The sequence below is a fragment of the Meleagris gallopavo genome, chromosome 7, assembly GCF_000146605.3.
Source record: "Meleagris gallopavo isolate NT-WF06-2002-E0010 breed Aviagen turkey brand Nicholas breeding stock chromosome 7, Turkey_5.1, whole genome shotgun sequence".
NCBI lineage: Eukaryota > Metazoa > Chordata > Aves > Galliformes > Phasianidae > Meleagris > Meleagris gallopavo.
The window spans coordinates 21,435,271-21,448,763 of NC_015017.2; the positions used below are offsets into that span (position 1 = coordinate 21,435,271).

The 13,493-nt window shown below is 35.2% G+C and overlaps 1 protein-coding gene across 1 annotated transcript in view; it reads left to right on the forward strand.

Annotated features, from left to right (window-relative positions):
* Positions 1-13,493, forward strand: part of LRP2 (LDL receptor related protein 2) — an 87,607-nt gene that overhangs the window by 21,272 nt on the left and 52,842 nt on the right. The window contains 12 exon segments of the mRNA XM_019617387.1: positions 65-178; positions 1,061-1,177; positions 1,625-1,768; positions 2,912-3,031; positions 5,226-5,354; positions 5,994-6,008; positions 6,011-6,162; positions 8,456-8,679; positions 9,359-9,565; positions 11,224-11,426; positions 12,059-12,199; positions 13,078-13,281. Coding sequence (XP_019472932.1) covers positions 65-178; positions 1,061-1,177; positions 1,625-1,768; positions 2,912-3,031; positions 5,226-5,354; positions 5,994-6,008; positions 6,011-6,162; positions 8,456-8,679; positions 9,359-9,565; positions 11,224-11,426; positions 12,059-12,199; positions 13,078-13,281 — 1,770 coding nt within the window.

Genomic DNA, 13,493 nt, shown 5'->3' on the forward strand with positions numbered 1-13,493 from the left:
AGTATACAATTTTAATTTTCTGACAGATTTCTTGCGTGTCTTTCTGTTCTGAAATCTCTTTCAGCGCATGGATGCATCAGTACACAGTTTCAGTGTGCTAATGGAGAATGTATCCCACAGGCCTTTATGTGTGACCATGATGATGACTGTGGAGACAGGAGTGATGAAAACTCTTGCAGTATGAGGGTTTTTTTTCTCTTTCTCTAAGCAATTTACTGAGAGTTAATTAAAGTGCGCAGAAGAAAACCAAATGTAGGTTGCTTTGCCACGTGATCATCAGAAGTTTGTTGGATGTTCGTATCAGTTGCTTAATTGGCAGTTCTCTTTCTGGGAATTTCTTGCTCGTTCCTATATCATGGTCTGATATCCCAGGATTTTACATCTCCAACCAGCAACATGGCTGTAGAACTGTCAAATGTCTGATCTGTATATTTACAAAGTTCCCCATTGATTCTAGGATCTGAGTTACTTTTTTTCTCCTGTGCTTTTGGAAAGCCACGTGTTGTTATTTAGTTTCTGTATTCTACCATGAACTTAACACTAGCACATTTTTTGAATCTTCCCCACCCCCTCTAATATTTCTCTAATATCTATTTGGCAGTGTTTGTCCTTTGAAGACCCACAGATATTTATGAACTCTTAGTGGGGAAAACTTACCAACCTTGGAGAGCTTTAGGCATAAATGTTCATGGAGTTTTTTACTCTTTTCTCTGAATACAAGTATCTTTATCTCTAATGTCTTGAGTAGCATCTCCTTTTTAAATCCGCATTTAAAAATATTGATAACAAGGTGCTGTTCATCTTGTTGCAAAATTAATTGAGAAATTCAGCATTTCTTCTCATTTCTGTTAAAAACAAAACAAGAAAAAACCCTAGCACTCTAGTATTTTAAAATAAAGGGCAAACCAGAACAAAACAGCACTGTTTACGATATATGTAAGTTATTGAACTAGCTCAATTTTACAGGTGTAAATGACAGTTTATCTTACCAGACAGGACTTCTATTGCTAATCTTTTGGTCATTCAGAGTAGTTTGATTTACTGGTGTTTCTTTCCTTAGCTTATGCAACTTGTAGAGGCAACTTCTTCACTTGTCCAAGTGGCCGCTGCATTCATCAGAGCTGGATATGTGATGGAGATGATGACTGTGAAGATAATGAAGATGAAAGGGGATGTGGTATGTAGTAATGCTTATTTCTAATGATGGTATTTTCAGAGGAAGACCTCACCAAGCTACTTCATTGGAGTTTTGACCTATCAGGATGTTCTGAATCCATTTTCATTCTGTGAAAAACTTTGAATTCCATCTTTACATTCCTTTTTTTTTTTTTTTAAACTTGTACAACCTTTAGTACATTGTTGTGTATCTGAGAGTTACTGCTGTGATACAAAATGTGGTGCAAATTAAATTTAACATATAGCAAGAGTAGTTTATTCTTGCTTGACTATTGAAGTTGATGTTGTTTGGTTGACTACCATAGTCAAAAGGTAAGTTCTCAGAAAGAGTTGCAAAATGTAAACTTAATAATGAGGAGTGTAGATGCTTTGGACGTCTTTTAGGGAAGAGATTTTTAAGTGTATTTGAAACATACCTCTCAATTATATTTGTTTCTCTTTTCCACAGAAAGTAATTATCATGAATGCTACCCAGGAGATTGGGCCTGCCCTGAGTCAGGACATTGCATTCCAATTGGGAAAGTGTGTGATGGAACTGCAGACTGCCCTGCAGGAGAAGATGAAACAAACATCACGGCAGGCAGACATTGCAGTATGTATTAGAATCAAAAGTATATACAGAACAGCAGAAACATCAGAATAGATATATTTTTACATTCACATTTTATATATTAAACAGCACAGAAATTTTGGAATCTGTTTTGTTAGCACTGTCTTGATTGGGTGGTCTAAAAAGGACATATGTGAAGTTTCATAGGTGGGGATTTTAACTCCCTCTTCACATCCTGAAGTGCATTCAGGAAGGAATGGAAAAGTGTGCTATATGCCTTTTTAGATTAAATATCTGTGTTGTTCCCTTTTTATAAGCAAGAAGGAACACTGAGTAATGATTGGAACACAAGACTGAAGCAATGTATTCTAAGCCTTGGTTAAGTCACTTGGATTAGGGTTTTCAAAAATATCCTTTCACCTGGAGTATCTGGTTCTTCAGTTGATGTTGTTACTGGGTTTTGTCTCTTGGAAACAATGAGCTTTCATAGTTTTTCTATTAATTTCACTCTCATGAACATTGATTCCCTCTGAGATTCAGGATCCAGGGTGTTTTACATTTTCAATTTCCTCATCATATTAATAAAACCCAATATCTTTTGGAATATGAGGACAGGAAAAAAAAATAGGAAATTCAAACCTTGTCGTAGGATAGTACCTCTTGCTTTGCTGAGTGATGTAGTTGTAACATTGGATGTAGGCTGCAAAATGAAAAGTTTATCAAGATCTATATGAAAAAGGAAGATGAAAAGAGTAGGAAGTAGTCAGCAAGTGCTTTACAATTGTAATTTCATTACCTATCGCTGCTTTTTAGTTACAAAGAAAGGGAAGAATGATGAAGGAATTTTTACCTTCCTTCTTTTGAAAGAAGGAAGGAAGAGAAGAAAAGGATAAAGTGTTCTTCCATGAACGAAGTCTGACCAATATATTCTAATATATTGGAGTAGCGTGGATAGTCTTCTTAATATAATGCAATGGGTTATTTTTTCAGCATAAAACAGCAAATGGTGAGGTTATGTTTTATGGAACTTCAGACATCTTTTCTGGTGCATACTTGTTTTAAGAAGCTGTTTCTGAAATTGAAGACTCAGAAAAGGCTGTAGCTTTTGTAACTGTCAGTAGGGTAGAACTGTTCTGCCAATAACAGCTGTAATTGTATTTCTGAACTATTTCATTTCCTTTTTAGACATATCTCAATGTGCTGCACTGAGCTGCCAGTATCGCTGTCATTCTTCTCCTTCAGGAGGGATGTGTTACTGCCCTGCGGGATATACAATAAGTAGTAATGACAGTCGTACTTGTATTGGTAAGTGAAATGCAATCATTGCAGATACCTAGTACCTTCTCATAGCTCATTAGGAAAGCCTGGATTCCAGGAAGCTAAGTTTGAAGAGGATGGATAGCCTGGCAAATAGAAGATCTCTGAAGTTAGCAAAAGAATAAATAACTCAGTGGCAACAGTTGCATGGTGACAAAGAAACAAACCAGAGATATATCGGAAAGATCTAATCCTGTAAGACAAGTGAGAGCTTGATGATGTTTAAGAGGATTTACTCTTGGGTGTCTGTTTTATTATCAAATTGTGTTAGAAGTCTTTTAGTGATTAGCTGAGTTTTTCTGTTCCAGAAATGTGTGGTGTTGTATGCCTAGAAAATCAGGTAATGATGTTGAAGGGTTTTTGAAAGTGACAGTGAAAGTGAGATAAGAGCACAGTAGATCATTGTAATTTAAAGTGGAAAGAGTGCTATGTATTTGTGCTATTGACTGGCTGTAACTCCTATGACATATCGGTATATGTATTTACATGAAAATAAGGAATTTTTGCAAGAACATAAAGGAATTATTTTGGTGCTACACTTATCTTCTGTACCTGCTTTATATTGGAAGTATAAGCTGCTGGTGGTATATGTGATTTATGTCAGGAAGTGGAAATGCAGTAACTTTAGGATCATGATGCTTAGCCTAGTTGTATATGCTTAACCAGATTATTTTATAAGTTTTAAACTCAAGCTATGGTTCTTGTGCTATTAAAAGTATTCTGAGCACTCCATTTCTCATGAGATTTTTGTACTATCAAGAATGCTGTGTAACCTAGGGATGTATGAGCTGCAGAGGCAGCAGGGTTGCTCTTAGTAGAATGGAGGAATCAATGCAATATCTCCAGGTAAAAAATTTCCTCTTTACTTTCACTCTTATGTGGAAAACATATGAAGGACATGTTTGTAAACCTGGTGTCGTTTTAGTCAGTCTTTTGTTGTTCTACTTGAGTACTCTGTACACTTAGCTGTCTGATTCTAGCTTAGAAATTTTAATCAGTGTATTTTAGTTTGCAGAGATGTAGTTGTGTGTGTAGTGGGAGAAACAGTTGTCATGGGGGAAGAGCCCACAGTCATTAGTGTATAATTCCATATCTTAGTTTAAATCAATGTAACTGGTTTATGGCCAAAATAATTGAACTGCAATTTTTAATTTGTCTCCATTTGCTTCTGGCTCACTGTAGACTGATGATTTTAACACATATGGAAGCTGGAAAGCTACTGACAACATTTTTTCAGTACCAAAATGTGCTATGTAGGAAATACTTAACTTTTACTTATGCATCAACAAATGTTTAAAAATACAAGTTCCAGTAGGAAGAATATTTGAGATTTAATTTTCTCCCTTTATTTATTCATTTTTGGCCTAACAGTGGAATTCCAGCACTATAATGTACAGTGCTGCTCATAGGTTTACAAGTGAAGGAGGTCTGGCTTTTAATGTCTCAAAACTATTTGTTAAGTAGTATTAGAAATCTTCTGGACTTTAGATAATGACAGATAAAATGAGATATTTAGGAAGTTACGTAGATATTTTACAGTTTTGGAAGTAAAAAATTTTGCAGCAATCCTAGTAATTGCTTTTAGAGCACATCTTGAGAACTTGCTGGGTTGTCCTTGGTGCAGACCCTACCTGCATGCTATTTTACATGCCAAAAACTTATTTCTTTATTCTTTTTACTGTTGGGTTCTGATGCGCATCTACCTCTTAATTGGAAATCGGACACCTGTGCTAGCAAGTGTCTGACCTAATAAACATTGTCTTATTAGCTTGAGCTCAGTACTACCCTAATGTTAAATGCGACTTGCCTTCAGAGTAGGCTTAAGTCCGTCCAGGTGTGTGTGTGTACATAATGTACTTGCATCTGTTGCAGCAAGAATACTGGTTAGACATACTCTGTGTTGTGGAAAGTACATAGTGTCATCCCTTTACTTCCAGTGATTTTTCCTCTTTGCCTGGCGGTTTTCTTTTTTATTGGGTAGATCAGTAGGTAGCAAACCCCAGTTTTTCTCTCATCTAGAAGTAGAATATTGAAGATTTGTGAAAAAAGCATACAAAATCTTCTTCCATGCCACCATTTTGCAAACAGATAAAAAGCAAGTAGAGAGGGCAAACTTGAAGCTTCCCAAGTATGATGACATCCCTCTGATACGTTAACTTTTTTTTTTTAATTCACTTCACAGATTTTGATGACTGCAAAATGTGGGGTGTCTGTGACCAGCTGTGTGAAGATCGTGTGGGACATCACCAGTGCCATTGCGTGGAAGGTTATTTTCTAGAGCATCATCGACACTGTAGAGCCAACACTTCAGGTTAGTATGTAGCAGTGTAAGAGTCTCTTGCTTTTCTTGGACTAATAGAGCTTAAAACAGGTCAGTCTGCAAAACATCACGTGAAAATCTGATTTTAACTTTGAACTTACAATTTTAAGGTTGAGACAGCATTCAGTACATCATCAGAAATCAACAAGAGACCGTGTTTGCTGGCACCTGTAGGCTTGTGAAGCTGGCTGCCTCTTCTGAGGAGATGAGAGAATAAAGAAGGTGAAGAGAACAGTACATGAAAAACTAGGGAAAAAGGCCTGCCTGCTAGAATTAAAGAATATCTGAATCCCATTAGGCAGAAAAATCTAGAGAGAATTTATACTTTGATTAAAGGAGATAGAAGAACAGAAAAAAGTCTTTAGGATTTATGACACATGGAAGTTTTGTGAAAGTTTTACCTGACTGAGTTTTAATATATATACTGCTGCCTGATTTGCTCCAAAGCTGAAAACAAGGGCAAATCAAAGCAGGTAAGTAGTCACATAGAACCACCTATACAGGTTGTAGTCTGAGTATCGATTTAAACTTTTATATCTGCTGTGTATGACCTGTATGAATATATTTCAGTGACCTTTTTCAGATAGCTTGGTCACAGAATAGTTATGTATTTATCACCTCTGCTTTCAGCTGGTGTTGCATCAATTATTTTTCCAATGGCCGTGATTTACTGATTGGAGATCTTCATGGAAGAAACTTTCGTACTCTGGTACAGTCGCAGAATCGTGGAGTTGCAGTTGGTGTGGACTTCCACTTTTACCTGCATAGGATCTTTTGGACTGATACAGTGCAAGATAAGGTGAGTAGAAATTACAAGAAGAATAAATTTTTGTGTATGTGGACGTAGAGAACAGCCAGGGGCAGAATGTGTTGATAGGCTTTCATTTTTGAAAGCAAAATTTGGCTGTACTTTTGTTTTCTAACAAAAAAGCTCCTTGAAAAGTTTTATGTTAATGACTGCATTTTTCAAGCTATACTATTACATTTGACATATTAAACAAAGAATCTTATTGTATGGGAATATCTTGAGCAACTTTTAATTTTATTTGAGACGGAGTCCAAAAAACTAATTAAGAGAAATAGTAGACATTCTTTCAAAACTGAACAAAATTTTCTTGGTAATTTTTTGAAACAAGATCATTTTCGATGTAAAAGCTTTGTGCCTTCCAAGATGATAAAAATCAAATTTCTTCATATGCTTCAAATAGCACTGTAATTGAACTTTGATAACAAATATTGACAGTGTTTGGTAATGAGCCGGTGTTTTGTTACATTTTTTTTGAAGAGGAAATATTCTAGCTTCAAGGTAGAGAAAATAGAGTCATTAAAAAAAAACACGTGGAAAACTCAGGTGTCTGGAGATCTTTGAGAAAGTTAGACGTCACCCTCGTTCGTTCTTCTCCAAGCATATCTTAGAGAAATAAAATAAAATTTAGATCAAGTGTTAAAACTGTAGAATCCCCATCCTCGTGTTGACTGCCAATTGGCATAAAGGAGAATTCATGGTCTGCCTCCTGCTAACACCATGTATGGATCAATTTGATATCACTGTCATTATGAAACTATACTCATAGATGAAAACTAGCATTTCCACTACAGTGCCACTTTAGTTCTGTTGCAAAGCACACTGCGTGGCCTTCAGGTTGTACAAGAGGAGTTGTGCACGCAACTTTTGAATTGTTCACAATTCTGGCATTACCATTTTCACCGTGTTGAGATCACGTTACTGAGATTGCATTGATAGTAGCTGTAGTTAAGTCAGGGTCAAGTGTGAACTTTCATGAGATGGGAGATTTATCTCATCTCTGTAAAAGTTACAAACACAAGGTAATATGTTTTTTTCCACTGTGTATACTGCACATGGCAAGGACTGTCTTTTTAGCTACCATATATAGTTAATCCTAAGTAATTCATTAGGATTAATTAATCTAGTTAAGTCCTAACTAGAATAATCTGAAGAGAACATTGACGTTAAGATTATCATGTGATATGTATTTCCACCTTGATGGCTCATATGGTAAGTATTATTAGGGAATTGTCTTTTTTTTTCTTTTCGAAGATCGACATGAACTAAAACAGGGAATAGTGGTTTGTATTCAGTGACACCTTTATGTCACTAACCTGATGCCCTGAGCTCTTCCGTATACAAGATTTACAAAGAGCACTGTAGGCTGCTATTGGTTTGCTTGTTAGTATATGTGAATCTGAAAAATACTTTAAATAATACAATCATTTCAGCTGCTGTTTTTCTTGCATATACTTACTTGTGGTGGTCTGTTTTCATATGGATATGTTTCAGACCTCATGGTGTTGTTCCAAAAAAAGGAGATAATGATTCCTGGCTTTACATATTGCCCTTTGTTGGAATCACATGATTGCTGTGTAATAAAAATTATTGGATTTATGCTGTTTTCTTCATATAGCTATGAGCTTGTGTATAAGATGATGATGTTTCTTGAGCATGATGCTGTTAAAGTTAGGCTTATATAAAAAGAAATAGAAGCCTAATTGAATCTTCTCCTTTTTGTCAGGATAGGGAAATTTCCCTTGGTTTCTTCACTTGGCAAAATGTATTTTCCGTGTCATTTCCCTCTGATAGTTGTTACAGTAGGATCTCCCCCTCTTGTGTCTGGTTACGGATGAGTGCTTTGCTAAAGCTTGTTAATTTGTTTCAATTAAATTGGAAATAATGGTTTTTGCTAGATTCCAGGAAAGCCAGATACATTTCCCTCATGTATTTTTTTTTTTAATCCAGCAACTTGCCATGTTTGCTAAAGCATAAGGCTTTTTTAGCTTGTTCCTTAACTCATTTTGTTGAAATGCTAGTTGAAGAACAAGTTTCCTGTAATTTTTGCGTGTTTTTTGTTTGTTTGTTTGTTTGTTTGTTTGTTGGAAAAGAAACAGACGACAATAACAACAAACACATACACACACAAAACAAACAACACCCCCAAAACCCAAAGCTGGACAGAGCTTAGTATGTGACTTGATTAATATCTAGTGGCCAATCTGTGCTTGGTGTGATGATAGGTGCCATGTTACTCACGATTAGCAAAGCATAACGTTGTTGATAATATTTGTATTGTTTTCAGGTTTTTTCTATTACTATTGATGGCTCTGATTTCCAAGAAGTTTTAAATGTTTCAGTTGACACTCCTGAAAATCTAGCAGTGGATTGGATTAACAATAAACTCTATGTGGTTGAGACTAGTGTGGACAGAATAGATATGGTTAACTTGGACGGAACAAACCGTGTCACTCTTATTGCCGAAAATCTCGGAAATCCTAGAGGAATAGCACTCGATCCAACTGTTGGGTAAGTGCTAAGTGTCAACTAATGGTGGAAGATACCAGAAATTCCTCTGTTCACATGAAAAGGTGGAGAACCAACAAACAACCCAGGCTAGTTATTTTAGAATCTTATCTAAAATGGTTTATACACTTACATTCTATCCTCAACTCTTGTACATGTTACATTATTATGGGAGAGCTGTACACTGCTTTTGTTACCAATGTATGGAATCTGTTTTGTTGCTGCCATGAAAACAGGCGAATTGCGGAGTTATTTCCAAGACTAAAAGTTATCTGTAAATTTTTGTTAGCATCCACAGACCTCATACTATCTGAAATAAAGTGGTGGGATAAAGCTGGGGAAGCTACTGCCTCCCAGGTCATTGTGTTTCAGTAGCTTGGATTTGTCAGTGATTAATTTCTGGCAGCACACTTAAGTCTTTTTACGAAGGACACTCAGTAGTTCTGAGGTTTTTTGGGTGAAAGTATATTTTTTTCTGGATTTGTTGTATAAAAGAAAATGCATTTCAGTTCTTGGGCAGAAATTATGAAGTGTGTTTTTACCATATGCCAAGTGTGAGTTAAGCTGACCTGAAAGAGTGCTGGATTTAAATGATGTCATAGTTTCTAAATTCTAAATACATTTTAGCTTTTTTTTTTTGTAAAATTTAAAGGAAACATGGAACTTTATTTTTTCTTTATAGTTACTTATTTTTCTCTGACTGGGATAGTCTGTCTGGTGATCCTAAAGTGGAAAGAGCCTTCATGGATGGCACAAACCGTCAGGATTTGGTAAAAACAAAATTAGGCTGGCCTGCTGGAATAACTCTGGATATTGTATCAAAAAGGCTATATTGGGTTGACAGCCGATTTGATTACATTGAGACTGTAACTTACGATGGGCTTCAAAGGTAAGAGAAATATTACCCCTTGAAGGTTACGGGTACATGGATTATTTTCTAGCTAGTTCTAAGTATTCCAGTGTCTAACAAAAAGTGATTCATAAACGGTGTAAATTACAACATAATGAATGTGACATTCCTTGATACCTGTGGTATCATGCTACTTGTTGAAAATCCGTAATTATTCTGTCATTCTTTGTTCTGTTTCTACACTGAATGCCTGTTACAGTTTTTTTACAATGTGCGCTTTTATAGCCCATCACTATAGTATGCATTTTTGTAGTGTCTGCTTTTTATTTTTGAATACTGTACATTGTCTTAGATCATCATCCTTTACATCTTTTTCATAAATGAATTTATTTAAACTATTAATCTATAAAGCACTACTTTGCAGAATGGGTATTAAGTCTTCTGGATTTTTTTCTTTTTACACTTGATAAATTTTTGCTGTCAGAAATTAAAATTCATCACTCACCCTACTGTGATGCTAGGGAAACAGTATCACAGCATGCAAGAAAGGAGCCTTTCTGTTTTTATGGGGCTGTGAGTGTAGTGTTTAGAAATCTGCTTATCTCTGCATTTGTGATTGGTCTCTGTTACTCAATCACAAGAAAAACTTGTTTACTTTCAACATACCTCTTACACAGTGACTTGAAAAACAGTCCTCTGCTTGATTGGCAAGTTTATTGCTCATTGTATTCTTTTACTTGGAAAACTGTAAAAATAATGCTGATACCTTTGGTCTTCTCCTTAATCTGTATTTTTCAAGGTTGTTTTTGCGGTTCTGTAAGGCAAGAAGGTGCTTTTCTGTAGAGAAAAACTTGTTGCTAACAGCAACACCAAAAATTTTCTAAATGTTTGGTAAGCAGGCAAGAGGCAATGGCACAATGGCATATCTGCAGACAATGTTAAAGTATGGTTTACTCCCTACATAATCACGTCTCTTGTGCCTGCAGCATGAACTTAAGTCATCCTGAAAACTGTTAGAATAGAACTGTAGAATTCACATGATTTGTAGACCTTCCTACAAGACTAAACAAAAATTATATCAGTGTTAGCATTATGTGTTACTTGAGGACTTAAATGTCTTTCTTATCTCCTAGTGTTTATCCAGAAAAATACTGTTAGAATTTCTTGCATAGAATATATATAACTTATTAGCATTTCATTTTCTTTGGCTTTGCATGGGTACCTAGTTCAGGCCATTTTTCCATGTATCTCTTTCTTTTTGTTTTTCTTTTATTATTATTGTTTTTTTTTAATGTAGCCCATGGATTTTTTTTAATTTTTTTAATTTTTGGCCAGTTGATGCAGCCATAATTTTTTTTATATTCAAGGCTTCTTGAATATATTAATGTTACAGAGATCTTTATTTCCTCTATTTGTTTTTTTTTCTATAATTTTCTTTCAGTGATTTTGATTACTTTTTTTTACTCACTATGTTTTCCTAGAAATCATTTCTGATTTGTTTTATGCTTACACATCTTGTATATTTAACTTAATCTCTTCAGTTCATTTGGTCTTTTTTGTTTGTACTTAGGCCGCTTTTATGTCTATAGAAGCAAAAGCTGAAATATGAATGAATAATCTTGTGCCTTTTAGTCTGCTAATAAAAAATATTTTCTATATAGTATTTTGTAATTAATTAAATAAAATCTTTATAACAGGAGAACAATAGCTCATGGAGGCTCGCTAATTCCTCATCCATATGGAATTACTTTATTTGAACACAATGTGTATTTCACTGATTGGACAAAAATGGCAGTGGTGAAAGCTAATAAGTTTTCAGAATCAAACCCCCAAGTGATCTACCAGTCTTCACTGAGACCGTATGGAGTGACAGTTTATCATGCTGCCAGACAGCCATATGGTAAGACAATTAAAATAGTTTCAATGGAGATTTAAGAATTATCTTATGAAAAGTTGCTAAAAATAATGAAACACTTCCATTTTGAGACAAAGTGCTAATGATTGTAGTACATACATTTTTAGGACTGGACTCTTCTATACAGGACTTTCATCGAGCTCCTCTTGCTAATGATGAGTCAAATGCAACATTGAAAAGTGAGGATTACAAAATGTGTTGGTATTTGGTGGAGTCAAACTTGTACTTGAACAGTTTTGGCATTTGGGACTTTTCTTCCTAAACAGTGCAGTGAGGGTACAGTTGGAAAAGGCTACTGATATGAATGAATTTTGTGAGCATATTATGAAGTAGATCTCTGTGGAAAATTATCACCCTGATGATGGCCTCCATGCTGTGCACTAAGTATCTCTGTACAGAACTGAATACCTTGAGTGCTGGTTAGCTTTGATGGGAATTAAGTGCACTCCAGGGTGCAGCTTGTGTTGTATGATTTCCATGTATTGTAATTCCTATGAAGTCCATATGTTTTATTGTGGATTATGGAAAAAGTACTGAAAAATCAAAATAATGATTTTTAAAAGATAAGAAAAATATATACCAGATGAAGTTACAGTCCTATCTGTATTGTTTTTCAGTGAGAAATCCTTGTGGAAATAACAATGGAGGATGTGAACAGATCTGTGTTCTCAGTCACAAAACAGATAATGATGGACTAGGTTATCGCTGTAGATGTATACTGGGCTTTGATCTACACATAGATGGACGGCATTGTGTTGGTAAGAAGGGGCTGCATGATTGTTGGAAATAGCAGTGTTCCATTAACTCCAGAGATATTTATAGAACCTGTTCCTTCTCTTCAATAGCAACGTGATTTCAGTATGCCAAGGACTTCATGTTTTTCTGCTACAACTCTTGTTGACAACTTTAAACGTATTCTGCTGAGGTTCATTTCAAGCCATAACAACTTAAGATCACCACTTTATGTGAGCATTTTAAGAGAGTTTGATATGGAATATGTGTAGACAACAGTATGAATAAGCTCTTAGCCCTAAAGTCAATTATGGATGCTTGGAGATTTTACATTATTTGAATGTGGGATCTACGTAACTAAAGTATTGTACAGGTTAAGTTGTTCTTCTCCCTTTATGGCAAGAGATTCAGACTTGGGCTTGTGAGCTTCCATCAACAATCTCTGGATGAATTGTTAGTGGGAGGTTTACCATTGGTAGTTATTGGCAAATTAAGCCATGTATCTTTTATCCAATTCTGCTGTTTAATCATGTAGTTATGTCTCTTGCTACTCAGATATGGTCTGGCTATATGGTGATTCCACAGAACCTGAAAATTTTATTTATATATATGATTGTAAAGAGATCAGCATGAGAGATTTCTGCATCTATAGGGATGTTTTTTGTAAAGGTGTATTAGGACCATGGTAACAAGGCAAAAAGAAGACCTGGGCACATCACTTAATATTCTATGTTGAATTTCTTCTATTTGTTTTTTTAAGTCTATATATATTTAAATTTATATTTTCTTATTCTTTCTTTCTTCAATTTCTAGGATATTAGTATTATGAAAGGAAAACAAAGTTTTAATTAATTAATGCTCAATTTTCTTTCCCTGTAAATAAGTAAAGACTTTTCTTTTGCAGCTGTGCAGCAGTTTCTGCTATTTTCATCCCAGCTAGCAGTGCGGGGAATCCCATTCAATCTTTCTACCCAAGAAGATGTGATCATACCTGTAACAGGAAGCCCTTCGTATTTTGTTGGAATTGACTTCTGGGCTCAAGAAGACACCATTTTTTTTTCAGACACAAGTAGAGACATGATCTATAAACAGAAAACTGATGGTTCAGGTAAGAATCATTCTTAAGAAAGTGTAATTGTGATAAGGAGAGTACTATGTATATCCCTAAAAAGCCACACGAAAAAATTCCTTTGTGACATATACAGAAAAATCTGCATCGTCTCAGTAATCTGAAAAATGTTTGTCAAATATTGGTTCAACTCATATTAAGTTCATAAAAGCAGTCAAAAATTGCCTTTAGTTATTTGACAGATTTGATGA